This window comes from Dromiciops gliroides, chromosome 3 (assembly GCF_019393635.1).
Source record: "Dromiciops gliroides isolate mDroGli1 chromosome 3, mDroGli1.pri, whole genome shotgun sequence".
Taxonomy (NCBI): Eukaryota; Metazoa; Chordata; class Mammalia; order Microbiotheria; family Microbiotheriidae; genus Dromiciops; species Dromiciops gliroides.
In genome coordinates, this window is record NC_057863.1 from 586,098,188 (window position 1) to 586,123,081 (window position 24,894).

Genomic DNA, 24,894 nt, shown 5'->3' on the forward strand with positions numbered 1-24,894 from the left:
GCTTCAGTCCTGTCTGTGGAAGGCTGACTGCAACCATTATTCCCTGGAGAGGAGCTTGAATAAGCCCCTGAATCTGAGAGACACCGTGAGGCCTGGAGAGTCAGGTTGGTGGAGAGTAAAGGGCTGCAGGCATCTTGAGGGAGGGAAGAAACAGAAGGAGGATGAAGTTGAGACTAAATGAGCCACAGGAAGAGTGAAAGAGACTCATAGGAGGGACCTTAAGAACAATCTAGGCCAATCTGTTCATTGTGAAAATGGGGAAAATGTCTCAGAGAATAGAAGGGACTTATGTTGCATGAATAATGGAGCTGGGATTCAGAATAAAAGAGACAAAGAAACAGAAAGAGACAAAAGGAGGTACAATTAATCAGTTATTAAGCCTTTATTAAGTACCTGCCAGGCACTGTGCTGGGTGCTAGGGAGACTGACAATAATGAAAGAGTCCATGCTTAAGCAGAGAGTGAGAGAAAGAGATGAGAAGACAGAACTAATGGGAGAGATACATAGGTCATGAGCCTGGCATAACAGATATATAAATAGAAAGGTAAGACAGATAAAAAAGGAAGGGTTAGGAGAGGGGGGGGTGCTTGAGGGAAAGAGGGAAGAAGAGACAGAGACAGAGACACACAGAAAGACAGAGAGATATGGAGGAACAAAGCACATTAGCAGAGAGAAAAAGATATGTAGCAAAGAAAGAAGACAGGAAGATGAGCAGGGAGAAAAGGCAGAGAGAATGACTGAAAAAAGAGAGTCAGAGAGAGGAGTCTTGTTGGAGTCAGATTAGTTAGAGAGTGAGGGTAATCAAAAAGTTTGGGGAGATCAGGTGGTTGAGGGATCTTGGGTTTGAGGCTTCAAGATTTTCAGGCGGGCATATGCTTCAGGGGGTGACTGGGGCACCTAGCTGAGCCCAACTAGAGTATCAGTGCATTTTCTTTTCCACTTTCCTCTCTCTCCCTCCCCTGGACCCACACCTTTTACGTCTTTCTATGGGAGATTCATTGACAGGTGGCTTTTCAGGGCTTCTCTGTGCTCCCTTTCGTTCAGAAAAGTTATCTTTGATCCTTTTGTGAGTGCTTGTGCTCATATATTTCCTGTGGTGCCTTGTCCTCTTCTGCCGCTTCTTGGAAAGAGAAGGCGTCTGAAAGAAGGAATAAAATTTCTGAGTGTTTGGAGTTGGTCTTGGTTATAGACATGCAATTCCTATCTCCAATCCAGGACTTATATTTGTTGTTCATGGAATAGAGCAGGTTCCAGGAGGGAAGGGGGCAGATCATCACAGTTGTTCCCCTGACCTTCTATTTTGGTGGTTTCCCAATCTTTTCAGGAATGAGGACTCCCATATGGCTTAAAAAAACCCAGCAAGTTTCACAATAGTACTTGTGCTTTCAGTATCTACTGATTAAGAAAATGCATGGGGGCAGCTAGGTGGTACAGTGGATAAAGTACAGGCCCTGGATTCAGGAGGTCCCGAGTTCAAATCTGACCTCAGTAACTTGTCACTTACTAGCTGTGTGACCCTGGGCAAGTCACTTAACCCTCATTGCCCTGCAAAAAAAAAAAAAGCATGATGGCCAAAGGCCACACTGAATTCAGTGATGCTGCTAAATGAATTTGTATCTTAATGATGACAACAACATCAGCATAAATTTAACAAATAGTATTAATTTCCTAACATTATTTGGGCTTCGGAAGACATGTATGCACATCTATTATACTGAGTTATTTCTGAAGAGAGCAATAAGAATAACAAACCCGACAGTGACCTAGGGCTGTAACTTCTGTCAGCTATGGTACATATGCTTAGAGAAAGAGCTACAGCAATAACCCCATGACATGTTAAGCACAGATGTTGTAGAAAATTCATCTGCCTCCTGATAGTACAGGGTCCCTGAGAGGGAAAATGACTTGTTTCTGCTCATTTGTTTCTGCAGGATTATTGAGAGAGATGGCAAGAGACAAAGAGCAAGACAGAGCCCCAGTGACATACACAGGGAAACAGAAGGACACAGTCAGTGAACATGAGAGAGGAATAAAGACAGAAAGCAATAAAGGCATTGAGATATAGAGCTAGTAAGAGATATAGAAAGGGAGTCACAAAGGCTGCCAAGTGGAGAGAGTGAAGGGCTTGGAGTCAGGAAGCCATGAATTCAAATCCTGGTTCAGATTTTCTGTATCTCAGTGACCCTGGTCAAGTCATATTTAACTTCTCTTTGTCTCCCCCATGTATAAAATATGGATAGTAAAAGAGACTACCTCACAGGGTTGTTGTAAAGATCAAATGAGTTAACATGGAAGATGCTTTGCCAATCTCAAAGTGCTGTTAAATCTGAAAACTGCACTAAGACTTTTTCCTGGGCACGTTGTGTGTGAACATGTGCACTTGTATCTACACATATATGCAAGATATAGACAGCATCAAATGAATGAATGAATAAGGCATATAATAGTCACTTAGTATGGGCAAAGCTCATAGAGCTTGGGGTACAAAGTGAATGTTAATCCCTCCTCTCAAGAAGTACACATTCTTTTTTTTAAATCAAATTAATTTTTTATGACATTTTAAGTTCTAAACCATTTCTTTCTCTCCCTCTCCACTCTGCACTATTGAAGGCATCATTTCACACACACACACACACACACACACACACACACACACACGTAAACTATATTATGCATACCTTGGACATCTAATTTACTTCTTTTTATTTTAATTTTTTATATTTTTTGCAGGGCAATGAGGGTTAAGTGACTTGCTCAGAGTCACACAGCTAGTGTCAAATATCTGAGGCTGGATTTGAACTCAGGTCTTCCTGAATCCAGGGCTGGTGCTTTTTCCACTGTGCCACCTAGCTGCCCCCATCTAATTTACTTCTGATAACAGCCTCCTTATCCGGATTCCTTCTAAGAGATCCTTTCTTATCCTTTCCCCTTGCCCTCCTATTTCTTTTTTTAATCTTTTTTTGTTTTTATATTTTTTTTTTCTGGGGCAATGGGGGTTAAGTGACTTGCCCAGGGTCACACAGCTAGTGTCAGATGTCTGAGGCCGGACTTGAACTCAGGTCCTCCTGATCCAGGGCCCGTGTTTTATCCACTGTGCCACCTAGATGCCCCCCCCCCAATTTCTTTTTTCTTTCTTTCTTTTTTTTTTTTTTGTGAGGCAATTGGGGTTAAGTGACTTGCCTAGGGTCACACAGCTAGTAAGTGTTAAGTGTCTGAGGCTGGATTTGAACTCAGGTCCTCCTGAATCCATGGCTGGTGCTCTATCCACTGTGCCACCTAGCTGCCCCGTCCTATTTCTTAATGTACATACCCTTCTTTTTTTTAATCATAAAAGTATTTTATTATTTTCCAGTTACATGTAGAGATAGTTTTCACCATTTGTTTTTATAAGATTTTTAGTACCAAATTTTTTTCTCCCTCCTTCCTTTCTCTTCCTCCTCCCCAAGACAGAAAGCAATCTGATATAGGATACCATCACATTAAAAATATTTCTGCATTAATCATGTTATGAAAGAAGAATCAGAACACAAAGGGAAAACCTCAAAAAAGGAAAAAAACACAACCAAAAAGTAGAAAATGTGAGAAAATAATTATTGATAATAATGTTTTTTTTGGGGGGGGTCCAGGGACCCCACTTCAGAAAGCATAGTTTTTAGAAACTTTAGCTAATCCCTTTTAGGATCAGCCCAGGAACCCATGGGTGATCGAAAGAAATGGGCATTGACCAGATGAGATTATCCATACCTGGTCATCATCTGCCTTGCCCTTCAGAGATGGTCTTTTTGCACACTTCCCCATTAAGTCATTACATCATTAGGTCATAGGTAAAACTCATTTTAATATGGACCACCCTCAGGTCCCATCAACCAATGGAAATGAATGATGCTAACCAATTAGCTTTGATCAGTGTGTAAGAGCCACCTCTATCAGAAGAAGAAAAGAGACTGTGGTCAGGAGGTAAACACCATTCTGGGTGACAGAGACAATATGGTGTTGGGGGATTTTTGGCTTGTGTTAAATGTGGTCAATGCTCTCCTAACATTTAATATGATTTAATAAATGCTTACTACCTAAACGGGTGCAATAGCCATTAATTTATAAGTAGCAATATTTTAGAAACCCCAGGCTAGTTCTCTAGTAATTTAGGCCAGAAGTGGGTATAGCCCCCAATATTTCAAATGACACAAACAGTATGGTTCAATTTGCATTGAGAATCCACAGTTCTTTTTCTGGATGTGGAGAACATTTTCCATTATGACTTCTTTGGAACTGTTTTGGATCATTGTTGCACTGTTGAGAAGAGCCAAATCTGTCACAGTTGATCATCATACAATGTTGCTGTTACTGTGTACCATGTTCTCTTGGTTCGGCTCACTTCACTCAGCATCAGTCCACTTAAGTCTTTCCAGGTTTATCTGAAATCTTCCAGCACAATAGTATTCCATTAAATTCATATACCACAACTTGTTCAGCCATTTTCCAATTGATGGGCATTTCCCTGATTTCCACTTCTTTGCCACCACAAAGAGAGCTGCTATAAATATTTTTGTACATGTGGGTCCTTTTCCCTTTTCTATGATCTCTTTGGGATACAAACCTAGTAGTGGTATTACTGGGTCAAAGGGTATGCACAGTCCGATAGCCTTTGGGCATAGTTTCAAATTGCTCTCCAGAATGGCTAGATCAGTTCAGAACTCCACCACCAATGCATTATTGTTCCAATTTTTCCACAGCTTCTCCAACATTTATTATTTTCCTTTTTTTGTCATGTTATCCAATCTGATAGGTGTGAGGTGATACCTCAGAATTGTTTTAATTTGCATTTCTCCACAATCAATAATGTCCACACCCTTCTAAGAGTCCCTCCCTTATTCTATTCCCTTGCTTTCCCATTTTTTTGTAAGTTAAGAAGACTTATATCCTTCTAGATGTATTTGTTATTCCTTCTTCAACTCAGTTCTGATGAGAATAAGGTTCTAGCACTGCCAGCCTTCCACTCACTCTTACCCTCCCACTGTAACAGTTCTTCCATTCGTTCCAGTTGTCTGAGATAATAGCTCCATTTTACCTCTTTCCAGCCAAGTTTAATTTTTAGGATCATCCCCTCATAAACAACTCAACTCTAAACCTTATATGTATGTATGCTCCTTTAAGCTACCCTAGTAATGATATGATAGAAATGATAATATTCTTAAAAGTTACAGGTGTGGAACATCTAGGTGGCTCAGTGGATAAAGCACCGGCCCTAGATTCAGGAGGACCTGAGTTCAAACCTGGACTCAGACACTTGACACTTACTAACTGTGTGACCCTGGGCAAGTCACTTAACCCTCAATGCCCCTCAACCTCCCCCCTCCCCCCAACAAAAAAAGTTACAGGTGACTTTTTTCCATATAAGAAGTAAACAGTATGACCTTACTAAATCTCATAATTGGTCTTTCATGTTTACTTTTTTATGTTTCTCCTGATTCTTGTAGGTCAAACTTTTTGTTTAGTTCCAGTTTCCCCCCGCCAAAATACCCTGAAAGTCCTATAATTCATTAAATAGCTATTTTCCCTAGCAAGATTACACTCAGCTTTGCTGGATAATTTATTCTTGGATGTAAACCCAGCTTCTTTGCTCTTTGGAATATCGTGTTCCATGCCCTTCAGCCTTTTAATGTAGAAGCTGCTAAATCTTGATCTCCCCAGTTGTCTTGGATTGGAAAAATACCTCAATTTCACTTGTTAGCTCTGTCACTTCAGATTTGGGTCAAAGAGTTGCAGGGTAATCTTGGAAGAGTTCAGCTGAGTTCCTGCTTGTACTCTACCATCTTGGTTTCACCTCCCCCTCTAATTTAATCTTGATGTCATGGGAAACTTTCTGACAATTAGAGCTATTCAAAGGTGGCATGAGTTTCTTGGAAAAGGTGTGCACGCCCCTTTTTGGTAATCTTCAAATAGAGGCTGAATGATCAATTGTTGGATATATTATAATGGAGTTTCCTTTCATGTATGTATTAGAATAGTTGGCCCCTGGCTCTGTTCTGTTTCTCAAATTTTGTGATTCTGTAGTGCCAAGACCTTGCTTTCAACTACTTCTGTGAAATAGATATATGTATGACATATATCAGAAAGGGATTAAACTTTCACATGATTTCTGGGAAATCAGAGTAATTCTGTTAAGTCTGGATGACTCTTAAATCTCTGGGATGGCAGCCTATTGGAGGAAAGGGGGTCAACCATCATCTCTTAGTTCTTTCTCCTTTGGGAGGGCATCAATCCAGGGTAGTGCTATAATTCTGGATCCATCTTAGAATAAGGGATGCTGTTCTTAACTATTTATGTTCACCATTGTATTTTACATATTTGGTTGGATAAAATAAAGTCTGTGCTATATTTGACCTATTCTTATCATGAATACATATGAAACCTGAAGGCCTTTTCCCTTCAGTGATGGAGATATAGATATTATCCAAATACAAATGTTCTCAAAGGAAATGTTAGCTGGAGTCAAAAGGGAGAAATCCCAGTTCATATAAACTCAAGCCCTCCATTCTGGGCTATAAGTTACATAAATAAGTAACATAATCATAAAGGTGTACAGTGCCAGGGTTGTAAGGGATCCTTCCAACCATTCCAACCCCTACCCAGTTTATGAATCAAAACTACAACATCCTCACTATGTAGTCATCCAACTTGTACTCGAATTTCTCCAATTCTTAATTGCAACCTCAGAAGCAATTCATTCTAGTTTTTGGTAGGTCTAAGGGTTAGGACTATTTTCCCTATGTTGAGTCAGAATCTTTGTTCCTATAATTTCTTTCCTTGTATTATTTCTTGGGACTAGAAGAAAAAAGTCTAAGCCCTCTTCCACAGAACAGTCCTTAAATTTTTTGAAGATAAACATCCTATTTCTTTTATCATTAACCATTGTAGTCACTTTCTCCTGGATATCCTACAGCTTGTCAATATCTCTTTATACTATAAATGTGCTGTCCCAAACTGAACATAATACCCCAGATACAGTATTTCTAGGGCAGAAAATGGAGTGCCAAAAAATAACTCCTCTTTTCTTGGCTTTACTCCTGTTAAGGCACCCTCCTAATTGGCACATGAGCTTTTCTTATTGCCATATCTCACTATTTACTAGTACTCAGCTTAAAGTACACTAAAACATCCAGATCTTTTTCATAGATAGCATGGATCAGGGCAGCTAGGTGGTGCAGTGGATAGAGCACCAGCCCTGGAGTCAGGAGGACCTGAGTTCAAATCTGGCCTCAGACACTTAATACTTACTGGCTGTGTGACTCTGGGCAAGTCACTTAACCCCAACTGCCTCACCAAAAAAAAAAAAATGTATAAAAAAAATAGCGTGGACCAACCCCTCCTGTAATTTTATTCAATGAGTTTCTTGAGCCCAAATATAAGTAATTGATACTTATCACGTTTCATTTTACTACATCTATGATAATATCTACATTTCATTGAAATGTTTTACAAAACCTTTCTAAATATCTTTTCAATCAAGGTAGAGAGATGTTTTATGTACACTAAAATAGTTAAGCAGATTCAGAACTGGTTGAATAACTCATCCTCTTCTATTTTCCTCTGTACTTAGAACCACTCCAAGATTAATTTCTTCATCTGTTCCTTTGATCCCACCCCCTCTTTTCTCCTCTGGAACATTTTTATGATATTGGCTTAGCCCACCCATAAGCAAATGATATTTCTCCAATATTTTAGAACTATTTTTATTTATGTAAAAGTGTTTTGTAATTGAATTCATATAGTTCCTGAATGTGTCTTGGCAGGTAGATTTCCCAAGTATTTTATATTGTTTGCTATTAATTTAAATGGAATTTATTTTTCTATCTCTTTCTGCTTATTTTTTTGGGTAATATATGGAAATCTTACTATTTATGTAGGTTTATTTTATAACTTTCTTAAAGTTGTTCATTGCTTCAACTAGTTTTTTAAGTTGATTCTCTAGGGTTCTCTAAATACACTATCATATATGTAAAGAGTAACAGTTTTGTTTTCCCATTGTCTTTTTTTGTTTGTTTGTTTTTGTTTTTGCAGGCCAATAAGGGTTAAGTGACTTGCCCAGGGTCACAGAACTAGTAAGTGTCAAGTGTCTGAGGCCAGATTTGAACTCAGGTCCTCCTGAATCCAGGGCTGGTCCTTTATCCACTGCACCACCTAGCTGCCCCTTGTTTTCTCATTGTCAATTCTTACTCCTTCAATTTTTTACATTTTATTGTTATAGCTAGCACTCCTAGTACAATATTGAATACTAATGGTGATAATGGATATTCTTTCTTCACCATGATCTTATTGGGAAGGTGTCTAGTTCATCCCCATTAGCAATGATGCTTGTTCTTTATTTTAAATTATTCATATATATTCTAGGGTTTTTATAGAAATGCATGTTGTCTTTGTCAAAAGTCTTTTCCTCCATCTATTGATGTAACCATATAATTGTTGTTGTTTTAGTTACTGTTATGGTCAATTATGTTTAGTTTTCCTAATATTGAGTCAGTCTTCTATTTGTAATATAAATTTCACTCCCCCATTCCATCCTCCTCTTCCCCTCCCTTCCATAAGCTTTTTTTTTCTCATTTCATGTGAGCTACCTCTACCCAGTCCACCCCCTCCCCTTTCCCTTCCCCCAAAGCATTCCTCCTACCACTCAACCCTATTTTAAAGATGTCATCATGGGTTAGGTAGGTGGCACAGTGGACAAAACACCAGCCCTGGACCCAGGAGGTCCTGAGCCCAAATCTAGCCCCAGACATAAGACACCCCACCCTGCTTGCCCCACAAAGAACAAAGATAAACAAAAAATAAATGACTTACAGATATCATCCTTTCTTATTCCTCTGAAAGATTATACTCAGTTTGTGTGTGTGTGTGTGTGTGGGGGGGGGGGCAATGAGGCTTAAGTGACTTGCCCAGGGTCACAGAGCTAGTAAGTGTCAAGGGTCTGAGGCCAAATTTGAACTCAGGTCCTCCTGAATCCAGGGCTGGTGCTTTATCCACTGTGCCACCTAGCTGCCCCCGATTATACTCAGTTTTGCTGGGTATGTGATTCTTGACTGTAGTCCCAGTTCCTTTGTCCTCTGGAATATCATATTCCATGCCCTCCAGTTCTTTAATGTAGATGCTGCTAGATCTTGTTTTATCCTTATTATAGTTACACAGTATTTGAATTCCTTTTTTCTACCTGCTTGCAATATTTTCTTCTTGACCTGGGAGCTCTGGAATTTGGCTGTAACATTCCTGGAGGTTTTCCTTTTGGAATCTCTTTCAGTAGGTGATCAGTGGATTCTTTCAATTTCTATTTTACCTTCTGCTTCTAGAACATCAGGGCAATTTTCCCTGACAATCTCTTGGAAGATGCTGTCTAAACTCTTATTTTGGTCATGGTTTTCAGGTAGTCTAATGATTTTCAAATTATCTCTCCTGGATCTATTTTCCAGGTCAGTTGTTTTTCCAAGGAGTTATTTTATATTGCCCTCTATTTTTTTTTTTTTTAGTGAGGTAGTTGGGGTTAAGTGACTTGCCTAGGGTCACACAGCTAGTAAGTGTTAAGTGTCTGAGGCCGGATTTGAACTCAGGTACTCCTGACTCCAGGGCCGGTGCTCTATCCACTGCGCCACCTAGCTGCCCCTGCCCTCTATTTTAAAAATTCATTTTCATTTGCTTTACTGTGTCTTGGTTTCTCATAAAGTCATTAGCTTCCATTTGTTCAATCCTAATTCTTAGGCAATAATTTTTTTCAGAGAGCTTTTGAATCTCCTTTTCCATTTGGCTTTTCAAGCTGTTGACTTTTTTCTCATGACTCTCCTACATTGCTCTCATTTCTCTTTCCATTCTTTCCCCCTCTCTCTCCATATCTTCCTTCTATCTCTCCTACTTTCTCTTCAAAGTCTCTTTTGAGAGCTTCCATGGCCTGAGACCAGTTCATATTTTTCTTGAAAGCTTTGGATGTAGGGGCCCTGAGGTTTTTATCCTCTTCTGAGGGTGCACCTTGAGCTTCCTTGTTGCTGAGGAAACTTTCTATAGTTCTTAACTTTCTTTGCTTGCTCACCTTGCCATCTTTTACTTGACTTTTAACTTCTTCTTACAGTGAGGCCCTACTTCCAAGGTACACTGTCCCAAGCTTCAGAGGGTCCCAGGTATTTCAGTTTGAGGGAAGGCAGGTTTTTCTCTCACCTGGCCTATTCTCTGGTCCAAAGATAACCACAAGACAACTTGCTAATTAACCAGCCAACAGAGTGCTGTGGTAGTTCTTAACTTTCAATGAGCCTGTGCCCCTCCTCCACATGGGCCTCCTGCCACTCATGATTTCTTCCTGGTTTCCCACTGGGGTGAGATAGCCAAATTCCTCCTTAGGTCCCACAGACACCCCTGTATTTCTCCCCCCCCCCCAACCCCTGGCCAGCTGTTCAGCCCTCTCACCTGACCATAAGTTTAGTTCAAGAAGATGCTAGTACTGCAGCTGATTCAGAGGCTTGTGGTAAGTTCCTCTAGTGCAGTGTGCCTGGGGTCTTTATTGGTGCGATCACAAAGTTGGACTTTTCTCGCAGCCCAGCACGGCCCCCTTTAATCTGTCTTTGGCCGGAAAAATAATCTCAGCCTGTCTTTTTGTGGGTTTTGCTGCTCCAGGGGTTGTTTTATTGCTCTTTTGGGGGTAATTGTGTCAGAAGCTTTGTGTGTTTAATGTCTTTCCTTGGCCATCTTGGCTCCATCCCTTTTGATTGTTCCCATACTCCACACCTTCTGTTCCTCTGTTGTGGTAACTGCTAAATCACTTCTGAACCTGACTGTTGCTCCACAGTATTTAAATGGTTTCTTTCTGGATTCCTGAAGTACTTTTTAAAAATAATAAACATTTTTATTTATAGTTTTGGGTTCCAATTTTTATCTCTCCTTCCCTCCCTCTCCTCACCCCTCCCAGAGGCAGCAATCAGATATGGGTTATACATGTATAATTATGTAAAATTTTACCATATTTGTCATTTTGTACAAGCAAACTTGATTAAAAGAAAAAAAATGAAATAAAGTGCCTGAAGTATTTTTTTTGCTTGGATTGAGAGCTCTGGAATTTGGCTATAATATCCCTGGATGTTTTCATTTTGGAATCTTTTTCAGGTGGTCATCAGTGAATTCTTTTCAATTTCTATTTTATCCTCTGGTAACTAGGGTATTGTGGCAGTTTTTCTTTATAATTTCTTGAAATATGTGGTCAATACTCTTTCTTTGATAATGGTTTTTGTGTAACACAATGACTTTTTTTTTTTTTTAGTGAGGCAATTGGGGTTAAGTGACTTGCCTAGGGTCACACAGCTAGTAAATGTTAAGTGTCTGAGGCCGGATTTGAACTCAGGTACTCCTGACTCCAGGGCTGGTGCTCTATCCACTGTGCCACCTAGCTGCCCCAACACAATGACATTTAAATGATCTTACCTCAATTTTTTGTTCTAGGTTGGCTGGTTAGCTGATGACATAATTCACATTTTCTTCTATTTGAAAAAAAATATTTGGACTTTGGATTATTGCTTCTTGATATCTCATAGCATCATTACCTTCCACCTGACCAATTCTAGTTTTTAAGGAAGTATTTTCTTCAGTGAGCTTTTATTCTTCTTTTTCCATCTGGCTAATTCTAGCTTGTAAGAATGCATATTCTTGGGGCAGCTAGGTGGCGCAGTGGATAGAGCACCAGCCCTGGAGTCAGGAGTACCTGAGTTCAAATCCGGCCTCAGACACTTAACACTTACTAGCTGTGTGACCCTGGGCAAGTCACTCAACCCCAATTGCCTCACTAAAAAAAAAAAAAAAAAAAGGAATACATATTCTTCAGGGGTTTTTTGGCCTCTTTTGCTGATGTCTTAATTTACTTTTCAAAATTTTCTTGTATTGCTCTCATTTCTTTTCCCAATTTTTCTTCTATTATACTTGCATGATTTTAAAAATAATATTTTGCTCTTTTAATCTCTTTATCTCTTCTAGGAATTTTTGTTGGGATTGTGTCAAATATGTGTTTTTACTTGGAGGCTTTGCTTATAGATGTTTTCATGTCATGTTTTCTTCTGACTGTGTCTTAAGTGTTCCTGTCACCACAGTAGTTTTTTATAATTAGGTTTTTGTTGTTGTTTGCTCATTTTTTTTCCCCATCCTATTTCTTAACTTTTAAGTTTATGTTAGAGTTAGATTCTGCTCACCTCTGGTGGCAGGTTGTGGTCACCATCCCAAGCATCAGGCTTTTTTGTTGGGCAGTTTTCATAGATAATTCTGTGTGTCTTTAAGTTTTTTGTACTTCCAAAATGGGTGATATAGGGAGAAGTACAGTCACTGCTCACCTGGTCTGTGTTCTGATCCTTACACAGGGAAGTTACCGCCCCCCCCCCACCCCCCCTTGCCACTAAAATCACTAGTACTCTTTTCTCAGAGTTAGAACTGTTACCAGGAATTAGTGTCCCTGCTCTCTTTGTGCCCTAGAACTCATGACTGCAAGCACTCTGCTCTATCCTGGAACTGTGATCTGGAACTGGATAATGGTCCATGGAGTTGCCAAGCACACCCAAGCACAGTCAGTCCTGTTCCCAGTGTCTCCATGAGTCTTCTGTAATCTCTTTCTGACTGGTTGTCCAATAGTCCTTACTGTGATCAGTTCAGTCTCTACCTCAGTGGGACAGACCTCTCACTTTAACCTCTCAAGTTGTCTTTAGCTCAAAAAGTATCTCAGAATTTGATATGTCAGAATTTGATTTGATGTCCTATTTTAAAGTTATTTGGAGGGGAATGTTGGGACAGTTCAGCTGGAGCTCCCTCTATTCCCCCATCTTGGCTCCACCTCCCTGCAGGAAACTTTCAGTGATTCTTATTCCTTCTGAAAGTGCCAGCCTGTTATTCTTCTACCTTTCTCTGTCCAACCTCTGTAAGTAGCAATCCCTCCTTACTTGCTGCCTTCGCTTCTTTATCACTTTACTTATTCTACTGGTTTCTGAAAGTGGAAGAACTGGCATTTTTATATACCACCCTGTGGAAATGAGTCTCACCATATAAAGCACCAGTGATCACATAACTGGTAAATTAAAAGGCCTCTTCTTAATCCCCACACACCCTAATTTCTCTGTCATACATAACATCATTGATCATCTTTTTTCATAATAAACATTTTTGTTTAAGGTTTTGAATTCCAAATTCTATCCATTCTTCCCTTCTTTCCTTCCGCCCTCACTGAGGTGTTAAGCAATCAGATATAGGTTATACACATGCAATTATGTAAAACATTACCATATAAGTCATTTTATATGAGACAACTTGAATAAAAGAAAAAAATGAAAGTGAAAAATAGCATGCTTCAGCCTGTGAATTATTGATGATCTTCATATTCTCTTCCCTCTTGTGTTATGCAGTATTGGTTCTCTAGGTTTTTTGTTTGTTTGTTTTGTTGTTATTTTGTTTTTGCTTAACCATTCTTCTCTGAGTGAAGAAGAAAGATCAGAGTGCTAATACTTTGCTCAGTTATTTTTCAGTCATGTCTGACTCTTCATGACTCTATTTGGTGTTTTCCTGGCAAAGACACTGGAGTGGTTTGCCATTTTCTTCTCCATTTTATTTTACAAGTGAGGAAACTGAGGCAAACAAGGTCAAGTGACTTTCACAGAGTCATACAACTAGGAAGTATCTGAGGTCAGATTTCAGTTGAGGAAGAGTTTTCCTGAATCTAGGCTGAGCATTCTATCCATTGCACCAACTAGTTACCCTGTGCTAATTTTAGAGGGAGGCAATTTACAAGAAATAGCTTCTTGAGCATTGTGGCTGTTTAAAAATGGTATGAGCTGCCTAAAGTGGGAGTGTGTTTTCTGTTTCTTGACGGTTACTGGGTATATTGAAGGGAAGGCACGGACATCACTTGTCATCTCCACTTTCTTTTTTCTTCCCTTTTTTTATAACGTTGACTCTCATGTGAGCTACATGTCTGCTTTAGTCTGACTTTTTTTTGTTTGTTTGTTTTGTTTTTGGTGAGGCAATGGGGGTTAAGTGACTTGCCCAGGGTCACACAACTAGTAAGTGTTAAGTGTCTGAGGCTGGATTTGAAATCAGATCCTCCTGACTCCAGGGTCAGTGCCCTATCTACTGCACCACCTGGCTGCCTCATTTAGTCTGACTTCTTGATACAATCAGTAATGATGTTAGGATTTCAGTGGGTAAAGTAGAATGGTGTTGGAGAGATTCACACTGAATTGGCATGTGTCTGGTAAGGGGTAATCTTATCTGAATAGGAATCAGGGTTTATGGTGAGGTAGTAGGGCCATCCTAGTGTGACTAACTTTAAGGAAGCAACATAAGAAGAAGTAAATAAGAGTGGTATTTTGGTAGTGGTACAAGGAAATTGCTGACTGAAAAGAAATCATACATCAGAAGAGCTTGGTGCATTGGATGAGAAGACATACTTTCCTCTAGGTAGGCCAAGGGTGGGTAGCAATCAGATAGACCTTAGAGTAAGTTAAATTCAACTTGATAAATATTTTTAAATCAGCTGCTGTGTGTAAGTCTCTGTGCTCAGCATTGGAGAGAAAATGATTAAAAATGACATAGTCGGGGCAGCGAGGTGGCGCAGTGGATAAAGCACAGGCCTTGGATTCAGGAGTACCTGAGTTCAAATGTGGCCTCAAACACTTGACACTCACTAGCTTTGTGACCCTGGGCAAGTCACTTAACCCTCATTGCCCTGCAAAATAAAAAAAAATATTAAAAAATGACATAGTCTCTTAAACAAATAATATGAGCCATAGTATGTTGAAGGAAAGCAGAAATCTAGTCAAAGTGTTGTAAGAAATAGTACAGGTAAAAACCACTTTCAAATGGGATCATTAGGAAGGCTTCATGGAGGAAATAGCAACTAAGCTAAGCTCTGAAGAAAGGATTTCAAAAATCAGAGATAAGGAAGGAGATCATTCCATTTATGATCATTGAATTACATGAGATCAAGGAGTAGCCTGTAGACAAATTTGGATGGAAAGTAGGATGATGGAAGGGTAGTAATGCAAATAATGTTGGAAAGCTAGGCTAGGTGCAGATCATAAGTCAACGATAAGGAATTTATATTTTTATACTTAGGTCTGAGTAGAAATTTTCTAAATATGCTGAAGATGAAGCTATTGAAAGGAGAAGACACAAAAGTCTACCAGAAGCAGAAGAGATTTTCTCTTCGATTAAATGAGGGATAGTTGTTGTTCTTGATGGGGAGAAAAGATGGAGCCACAGTATCATTTTATTCTTCTATTTTTTTTTTTTTTTGGTGGGGCAATGAGGGTTAAGTGAATTGCCCAGGGTCACACAGCTAGTCAAGTATCTGAGGCCGGATTTGAACTCTGGTCCTCCTGAATTCAGGGCCGGTGCTTTATTCACTGTCACCTAGCTGGCCCCCCCCCCCCCAGTATTATTTTAAACCATTTCGCATTCTTGTCCTCACCTCTATCCTCTGCATAGCTTTGGTCTTGCTAGACTCCAAATGCCACAAATGCAAATTGTGCTTCCACATATAGCATGTATATTCAGCAATGCTTCTGGGGCAGGAGAGTAGAGTGAATATATTTCCTGTGGAGGTCCTTCTATATTTGACACCCTCAAGATATATCTGCTCTGCCCCATTCCTCCAAAAGTGAAAGCAGGTCCTGACTAATTGATGATCTGTACTCTCCTACAGTCATGTCTACACCAGAGGATAATGATGATGAACCACACCATGGAAGAAGAGACCTGGAGAAGAAGTTGAGAGAATTGGGACTGGATCCTCAGTACTGGGTGCCTAAGCTGCAGGAATGCCTGGGTGTGACCTCTGCCCAGGCTTTACAACACTTACAACAGAGGGAAATCCTGACACTGAAATCCCAGGCCAAACATCCATGGGAGAAACAGGCATTGGAGAAACTTGTTCAGCTGTCAAGCAACCAGGGCTCAGAGGAGATGCAAGAGAAACACTGGGTGACAGTGAAGGAGAGACAAGAGTGGGCACAGTCAGCCTTAAAGGACCTTAAGGAGATGCAGGAAGCAGGCAAAAGCCGCCAGGAAGAGCTTGTGAGGAAGAAAGAAGAGGAGCTGAGGCAGGCCATGGAGATCCCACCCAAGTACTGGCCCCTTCCTGAGAAACCCCTAATGGAGGTCATAGAAAGCATGAAGAGGCACCTCAGTCTCATGGAATGCACACTCTCCCACAGGGAGAATCTTCCTGACAGGGAGCTCCTCAAACAGGTGTCAGGTGGCCTAGCCCTGCAGGGGATTTACCAAACCAACCACCCTGAGGATCTTTTGGAGAAGAGAGAAGAACTGATCAGCCTCCCAGAGAACTTCTCTCTGCTTAGCCCAGAACAGGGAACAAGGATGGAAACAAAGGAGTTTTTGTCTTCTCATGAAGAGTCCATGTTTACCCAAAGCATGGAGAAATTGGGCTTCAGTGTTAGCTTCTTGGCTAAAGGTGGAGGTTGGGGATTTACCCTGGAGGGCAGCACCAGTGCCACCAGATCTTCTGAGTCTAGAGAGGCCCATAAGTCAAGCTCTGAGCACACTTACAGCTGTACCACCAAATTCAGCTATATCCCATTAGCCTCCTGCCACTTTGCAAGAGATCAGCTCCACCTTTCCAAGTCAGCTCTGCAAGAGTTAAAGCAGCTGGAGGAGCTTCTGAGCCTCTCCAGTGGTTCAGAATCCCTTCAAGTACTGAGGCAGAGATGTGAGGCATTTTTCCAAAGGTTTGGCTCTCATGTGAACCAGGGCCCTTTGCACTTGGGAGGGGTATTCTGGTGGAAAGCTGTAGCTGAAGGCTTCAGGTCAGAGGAGCTGCATGATGTGAAGAGACAAGCTTCAGAGGCACTAGATGTGTACATTGGAGGCAGCTACAGTGGTTTTGGAGTGACAGCTGCAGCCTCAGTAAATGCATCAAACTCTCAGTCCCAAATGGCTTCTCACAATACAAGGTCCACTAATTTGCAAGGAAGATTCCAAATGTCTGTATACCAAACAGGAGGCCCCCCAGAGGTGGATTCTCTCCCACAGTGGAAAGCTGGTCTTGTGGCCAGTAACCAGACCTGGTGTGTCATTGACAGAGGCCATCACCTAGTGCCTGTTTGGGACATAATTCTGTCTAACCATAGACAAGATTTTCAGGATCCTCTTCGAGTGAGTCGCTACCTCAAAGACACTTACACAACCCTGACTGGCCGATGTGCAAGGATCCAGGATGGAGAGGAGTTAGTGAGTGCAGTGGAGAATGCCAAGGCTTTTGTAGAAGAAGTGAAATCCTGGGAAATCACTGATCCTCAGGAGAAGCTGATGAAAATGATGGATTTCATGCAAAAACTGAGTGAGAAAACTAGGAATAATAATACCTGGATTAATATCTGTCTCAAAGACCTGGCTCTGCAGCAGTTCTTGGTGGGAATTGTCAACCTTTGCAAGGACTTCCCAGTTCATGAAAGTAAATTCATTAAATCTCAGTTACATAGCCTTCTGTATCCTCATGTGTATCAAGTGAGAGACTTCCCACAGAGTCACTCAATTATGCAGTGGGTTTTCCACTCAGCAAAGCAGCAAGAAGATATCCCTGTCACAGAGTTTACTGATTTCATTCAGCTCTTAGAAAAGGCAAAGAATGACCTTCTTGAAGTAAATCACAACTCAGAGTTCTCAGGAGAGGTGGAAGAAACTCAAAGAAATGTGACTTATAAGATCAGTTCCTCTCTCAGCTCCTTTCTGAAGGCCTTGAAACAGGCAGAGGAGTCAGGCACACACTTACTGCTACTTTCCTTTGCAGCTGCTGCAGGGTACAAGGAGGAAACCCAAACCTTCCACTGTCTCCTAGGATGTGAAGAATTAAATTTCTTGTTATGTGAAATGAAAGAAGCTCATGAAACATACCAGAAACTTAATAAGGACTGTGGCTATAGGGCTCAAGGGTTCCTACTGTTCACAGGGCTGACAGTAAGTCCTGGACCTAGTGCTGTGTCTGCAGAAGAAAAGAAGCAACGTTTGGAGCTTATGCAATCTCACATGGGGCACTTGTGGTGCAAAGAAGTGCTTCATGTCCTTGGGAAACCCAGGGTGCAGCATGATTGGGAAACTCTGGAGAAAGACCTCAATTTCCTCATCAGGGGAGAATATGAAGCTACAGTGACCTGTATACAGCTGGAACAGGTGAAAAAAGAGCTGGAAAGTGTCTCTCAGAGAAAGAAAAAGACACATCAACCAGAACCAAGTCCCACCAAACAGCATGAAGTGATAGAAAATTCCAACTTTCTAGACTTAGCCAAGAGGCTTGGTCTGGAATGTTACTATCCCAGGAAGATGGGCCGAGCAGATTTCCATATGATTTACAAGGCCTCTGTGCATGACACTCAGCCAGACACAGACAAGCAATTGCCCTTTTATTTCCTACAGAAGCTGCTGATGCTGGATTACAGACTGAGATACTTGGTTTGTAAAGATGATGGAGACTCAGTGGCCACTGGGACAAATCTGACAAATCTTGAGGATGAGATTTCAGATCCTTATTCTTTGTTTGAATGTGATGATATACCCTCTCTCTTCTTGTCCACAGGAAAGGCCCACATCCACCCAATGGACACCCAGATGATGATTTTTCACTGTGCAGATGATTTCATGAGACAGTACATTTCCAACAAACTTTCCATTTGTCAATTTGCTCTCCCCCTTGTGGTGCCCAATCCCTGTACTTCTGTAATAGAATTCCCCCTCTGGTCTCTCAGCCATGTCAAGAGAAGCTGGAGACAGGTGAAGAAATCAGAGGGAGAAGACACAGTCCTTAATTTCAATAACCAGCTCATCTCCCAGGCATCCATCCCCATTGTGTCCTTTATAAGAGTTGTGAATTCTGCTGCTTCTTCCAAATCTCAGATCTTAAACTCTCTGCTGAGTAAGCACAAACATGATGCTTTTTTCCACCGTCACTGCAGAGGCAGCAGCAAATCCTGCCTCCTAATGGGAGGTGTAGTAGAAATCTCCTGGTTCTGTCCAGGGGGGAGAGATGAAGACAGATTTGAAAGCTGTGTTGCCTTCACTAATCTCCATGGAGATGCCAAAGATTATGAGCCACAGCTCAGATTTCTGCTGGAAATTGCTGCAGTCACAGTGGTCCTAGTGTCTACTTCTGATAAAAGTGAGAGGACCACCAAAATAGTTCGGGACCTGTGGAAATCACCAAAACCTTTGGTCTGTTTATTTGATGACAAAGAAAAGACTGTGGGCAATGATTCTGGCCAGAAAGTGATGATTGGGATCAGGAATAGAAATGAGGCTGAATTAATGGATGAACTTGCAAGTGTCATCAATAGCTTGCTGAAGTCTTCAGGTCCCTTTCGTAGTCTAGAGGACTGTGCTGAAGTTGCTCGCCAGCATGGCTTTCTTGTAGATGTAGACAGGAAGGAGTGTCAGGAGGCCAAGGGAAAAGCACAGGCTTTGGTGGCCCTCATGAAAGAAATGAAATTGTCTGAAATGAAGGAGAAATTACTGCCCCTTCAAGGAGAGCTTTGGCACCAGTGGTGTAAGAAGGATAAGGAGCTTTGTCACTTGAGAGAAAAGGGCAACCGAAGCCTTGAACAGCACAAAAGTGAGATTGAGACAGAAAAACAAATAATAAGACAAAAACAACTTAAGATGGCATTTCCCCTCAATGACTTGATGAGATCTGTGCTTCAAATCCTCCTGTCTCACTCAGAGAAAGACAAGAGCAGTGATCTGTACTTCCTGCAGTGGTTGAGTAAGTTTATGGACAACCTGACCAGAGGTCACCTGGAGAAACTCCAGAAGAAGTACAGCCAATTGTGGTCCCTGGTGCTGGCAGAAAACCAAAAGGGATCAAAGAGTGACTCTTTGCAATCCCACCAAATGGAACTAGAAGCTGTCTCCAAGGAGATCAAAGATTCCTCCTTGGGTATTGAACACCTCCTGAGAGAGGTTGGCCAAATCTATGAAGCACTGGAAGAATCTTCCTCCCAAGGGGACCCTGTGTTCTTCTCCCTTCCTCAAATTGCTGCTGACCTGATGCTTTCTGGGTACCCTCTTGAGCTGATGGATGGGGATGCTTCCTATGTACCTCTGAAGTGGGTAGCAGCTGTTTTTGACAGATTAATTGAGAAAATTGGAGACAAGAAGCTCTTTGTTCTCTCTGTCCTTGGCCTCCAAAGCACAGGGAAGTCCACTCTGCTGAATGCTATGTTTGGCCTCCAGTTTAATGTGAGTGCAGGGAGATGCACAAGAGGAGCTTACATGCAGTTGCTGAAGGTGGAGGAGACCCTGAGGGAAGAGCTGGGTTTTGGCTTTGTCCTTGTGGTTGACACAGAAGGGCTCCGGGCCCCAGAACTCAGCAGTAAATCACAGAATAGGGACAATGAGCTGGCAACCTTTGTTATTGGACTTGCAAACCTGACCTTGATCAACATATTTGGAGAGAATCCTTCAGAAATGCAAGACATCTTGCAAATTGCTGTCCAGGCCTTTCTGAGAATGAAACAAGTGAACATTTCCCCAAGCTGTCTCTTTGTGCATCAGAATGTAGGGGAAATCACTGCCAAAGATCAAAATGTGGAAGGAAGAAGGCGACTGCAGCAGAGACTGGATGAAATGGCAGCCATGGCTGCAGAACAGGAACAATGCTCAGATATCACCTGCTTCAGTGATGTCATTCGTTTTGATGTAAACACCCATGTCCATTACTTTGCTCATCTATGGGAAGGGGATCCTCCAATGGCCCCACCCAATCCCAGTTATAGCCACAACATCCAGGAACTAAAAAGAGGAATTCTCTTGGCTGCCAAAAAAGAATCCAAGGGCAGGATCCTGAAGATGTCTGAGGTGAAAATCCTCATCCACGATTTGTGGAAAGCCTTAGTGAATGAAAATTTCATCTTCAGCTTTAGGAATACCAGGGAGATCGTGGCCATGATGAAGCTTGAGGCAATGTATAACAACTGGACCTGGAATTTAAGAAGTCATGTGTTGGGTTTGCAGAACCAACTGACCAATCAGATTCAGAATGGAGAAATTCAGGATCTCTCGAGAAGTTCTATTGAGGATAACATTGCAGAAAAATATGAAGCCATCATGCAAGAACTTGAAAGGTACTTTGATGAAGATGAAGAAAATGAAATCCTGATCCAGTGGAAGGGAAACTTTGAGAACAAACTGAGAAACCTTAAGGAGGCACTTGTTTCAGAAAGTATTAGAAAGTCCAATGATTTCCTTAGTTCAAGGAAAAGTCAAGACAAACTAGATCAAAAGAAATCAGAATATGAAAAAGAACTGTTGTTAAGAAGCAGAGGTATGGCCCTGTCTTTAATGGGTAAAGAATTAAGTGAGGAGCAGCTGAGAGAGAGATTCAGTCTACTTTGGAGTGAGTGGGTCTATGAAGTGTCCTCAAATTCCCCTCGTTTGAAAGACCCCAATATTGATATAGATTTGGAAAATGTCTTTCTGGACCATTTTAAACAGAAGCACAATGTGGTAAGCAAACTACGAGAGTATTCCCAAAGGAAAAAATTTTTCATTGATTATGATAAACATATTTTAATGAAGAAGAAATATAAAGTTTACAGGCCCTCCATAGATGACAGCGATAAGATGACCATAAAGCAAACTACTGAAGACATTATGTCATTGGTCACTGAAACCATTGAAACCTATTCAAGAATGGGAAGGGATTATCATATAAGCTACTTCCATGAAATACTGAGATTGATAGACAAGAACACTGATTCTGCATCTGAAGAGGCAAGGTACACATTTACACATGAATATAAAATAGATTTGTCCTTATGTTTGTGCTATAGAGCAGCAGTTAACTTTAGGGATATGCACACAGCATTCAAGAAAGCACAGGATCCTGTCACATATCTGGAAAACAAGAGAGAGGATTTCTTTATATGTTTTAAGATTTCCTGTCAAGGGGCAACCTCCATCACAGCATTTGCTGATTTCCTATGGAGCAAGCTCAGTGCTTCCCTACCTACAGCCATCTGGAAAAAGATAGCCCTAGACCTAGCTGGGGAGATCAGGGCTAACTGTCCCCCCTTCAGTGGAAACAGATCCAACCTGGAGAAACACATTCTCATCTCTCTGGCTGAGGAAGAAAATTTTGAGAATTATTGTGACTACATTTACAAGCCAAAAGCTTTTTTAAAGAATTACATTGAGAAAAAGATCCAAGCATACTGTTTAAGTAGAGAAAATGAGAAATTGAAGAATTTTTTAAGTAATAGTTTGGAATTTTTTAAGAAAGTCATCCTCTCTGCTATTCATGAGTCAACTCTGATGGCTAAGGACCAAAACAATTCTGCATCTGTGTGGCTAGACAAATTGTGTAATCAGCTTGGGCGTCATTTGACCCTTCCAAGAGGAGACTTAAGAAGCATTGAACACCAGGAGATAACTGACATTGAATTCCTCAAGGAAGCCATGAATGAACACCTGGATACCAGGATGCAAAAGGTAGGACAGGCCTGTGAAGTGGAATTCATGGAGAAAGTTGTACCTGAGATTCAGGCCATGCTCTCTGATCAGCTCAGTGGCTGTTGGAAGCAATGTCCCTTTTGCAAGGCAATCTGTACAAACACAATCCCAGATCATGATGGGGAGCACAGTGTCCCTTTCCATCGTTCTCAGGCTGTCAATTCCTACAGATGGGAAAACACAGATGAGTTTTCCCTTGATTTCTGTACTAGTAATGTAGCAAGTGAAATTCTCTTTATTCTTCCAGATGGCAGGAGATTCCCATATAAGACTTATCGTCAGGCAGGTGGCGAATATGCCACATGGAACATCACTCCAGACACATCAGCCCAGCCATACTGGAAATGGTTTGTTTGGTTTTTCAAGTCACAATTAGAACAAAAACATAATCTCAAGTTCAAGGGCAGAGGTCAGATTCCTGATGCATGGTACAGAGTGACCAAGCAAGATGTGCTGAATGACCTGAATAAACAATAATTCTCAGTAATACCTGATTCTATTGTATTTTAATTAGATACACATTTACTATAATTTTAAAGATAGCAATTTAATAGAAGCAACATTGCCTTAACCCAGATTATGTTATAAAATAGTCCTCCTCAAAACTTTTTGTCACTGAGTTAAAAAAAGAAAGATTAGTGAAACAGACTAGATAACTGAGTCAGAAACAGTTGACCTAGATAAGCTAGTCTTCAAAATACCAAGAAAATGATTTATTTGTGGAAGAACCCTAGTGTGCAGGAATTATGGTGAGGAAATCAAATACTGATTTTGTGTTTTATATTTGATTCTATTCTGCAAATTCATTCTGTATTTTATATAACAACTGTCATGATGAATATATAAACGACCTGGATTTGATAGAGCTGCCTTATTATCCAAAAGAATTTTGTGAAAATTTGGATTAATAAGGTCAAAATGCCCTCCAACTGAGCATGTCAGGCAAACCTCAAAATCATTTGGGTACTACATATCATTTGTGTCTCCAAATGTCTGGGAAGTTTGTATCTAGCAAATAAGTCCCTATGTACTGATTTCTTTCCTCAGAATAATAAGTAGAATTTATTGCTCTCTAAGGAATACCTCTGTCTGTTGGAGCCATCCTTGTAAACACATCTGAGCATTTTTGTCCTTGATTACCCCTTTTGAATCACATAATATTAACTTAGCATTTACTTAATATGGGTCTGAGGTAACTCTCCTTGAGAAGCTAAACTAAAGGACAGACACACCTAAGAAGCAAGGGGGATAAGCCTATTAAGCATGGCTAGTGCTTGAGTGGCTGTCAGGGGACAAAGATAACTCTAGAAGTCAGAACCACCACCCCTCATTTAAATCTTTCCCATCCCACCCCTTATTCAAGCTTTCCCCAACCCCAAAGGGAACTTTCCATTGTCAGGGGGTTGGTCACCCCATCCACCCTCTATGAAAGCTTTGGCTTCCCCTCCATTGGGGGGAGGAGAAAAGATGTCTCCATGCCATTTCCTCCCCAAGCTGGAAGTCTTCCTTCTTAGTCACTTTCTCTAAGCACCCAAATAAAAGACCATTTTTATTCTAATTGGATTGTGTGTGGGAGTTGTAATTCTTTACAGAGGAATACTTAAGGACCCCCCACCTGTGTTTTTCACCCCTAACAAAACTGAATCGCCTTTCATACATTCTTGTTATAGTGTCTGCTTCTAAGTTGAATTGTTAAACTGATTTGTATTTCACACATTCTTGTTATAAGGTTTACTTTTAAGTTGATTTGTATCATACTAATGAAACTGCTAGCACCCTGTACTGATAAGATCTGTAACCAGTGAACAGAGCAACTTTATATATCTTCAGAAAGAGGGAATCTTTGAGCTCATTTTTGGAATGAGTCTCCTATGTACTTGCTGTTTGTTTTTGGGACAAATAAAATGCCACTATGTTTTTCCTGTATGTCTCTGATCTGGTTTTTCCCATAGGAAACATAATGAAAATAATGTTCTCTGTTATGTTTTCTGTAGGAGATAGGCATAAAAACAATTTGATTATACACCTAAGCCCTTTTCTCTTTCTCTGAGTGAAGCTCCTGAATTAAAAAGTTCATTTTTCTTCTCTCAACTTAGATGTGAGAGAAATTATTATTTCTATCTTGCATTAATAACTAATTATTGAAGTAGGACCAAGGCGTTTCTGGTTTTCTACTTCCTCATCCAGAAATCAGTGTGGCAAATCTTTCTCAAAGACTTTGGCCTCAGACACTTGACACATACTAGCTGTGTGACCCTGGGCAAGTCACTTAACCCCCATTACCCCCCATAAAAAAATAGTATGTGTCAAGTGTCTCAGGATGGCTGAGAGCTAATCAAAAACAGTAAAAGAAATTCTAAATTTAGGCTAATGGGTAAA

General features: G+C 40.8%; 1 protein-coding gene across 1 annotated transcript; it reads left to right on the top strand.

The window, feature by feature from the left end:
• Positions 1-24,441, top strand: LOC122749132 (interferon-induced very large GTPase 1-like). The gene is made up of 2 exons (XM_043995331.1): positions 1-104; positions 15,704-24,441. The coding sequence occupies exon 2, from the start codon at positions 15,706-15,708 to the stop codon at positions 22,990-22,992; it is 7,287 nt and encodes a 2,428-aa protein (XP_043851266.1). The 5' UTR covers positions 1-104; positions 15,704-15,705; the 3' UTR covers positions 22,993-24,441.
• Positions 24,442-24,894: the final 453 nt, after the last annotated feature.

What these genes read in the sequence shown, in the direction of transcription:
- LOC122749132 (XM_043995331.1), top strand. Translation starts at nt 15,706, where the DNA reads ATGTCTACACCAGAGGATAATGATGATGAACCACACCATGGAAGAAGA.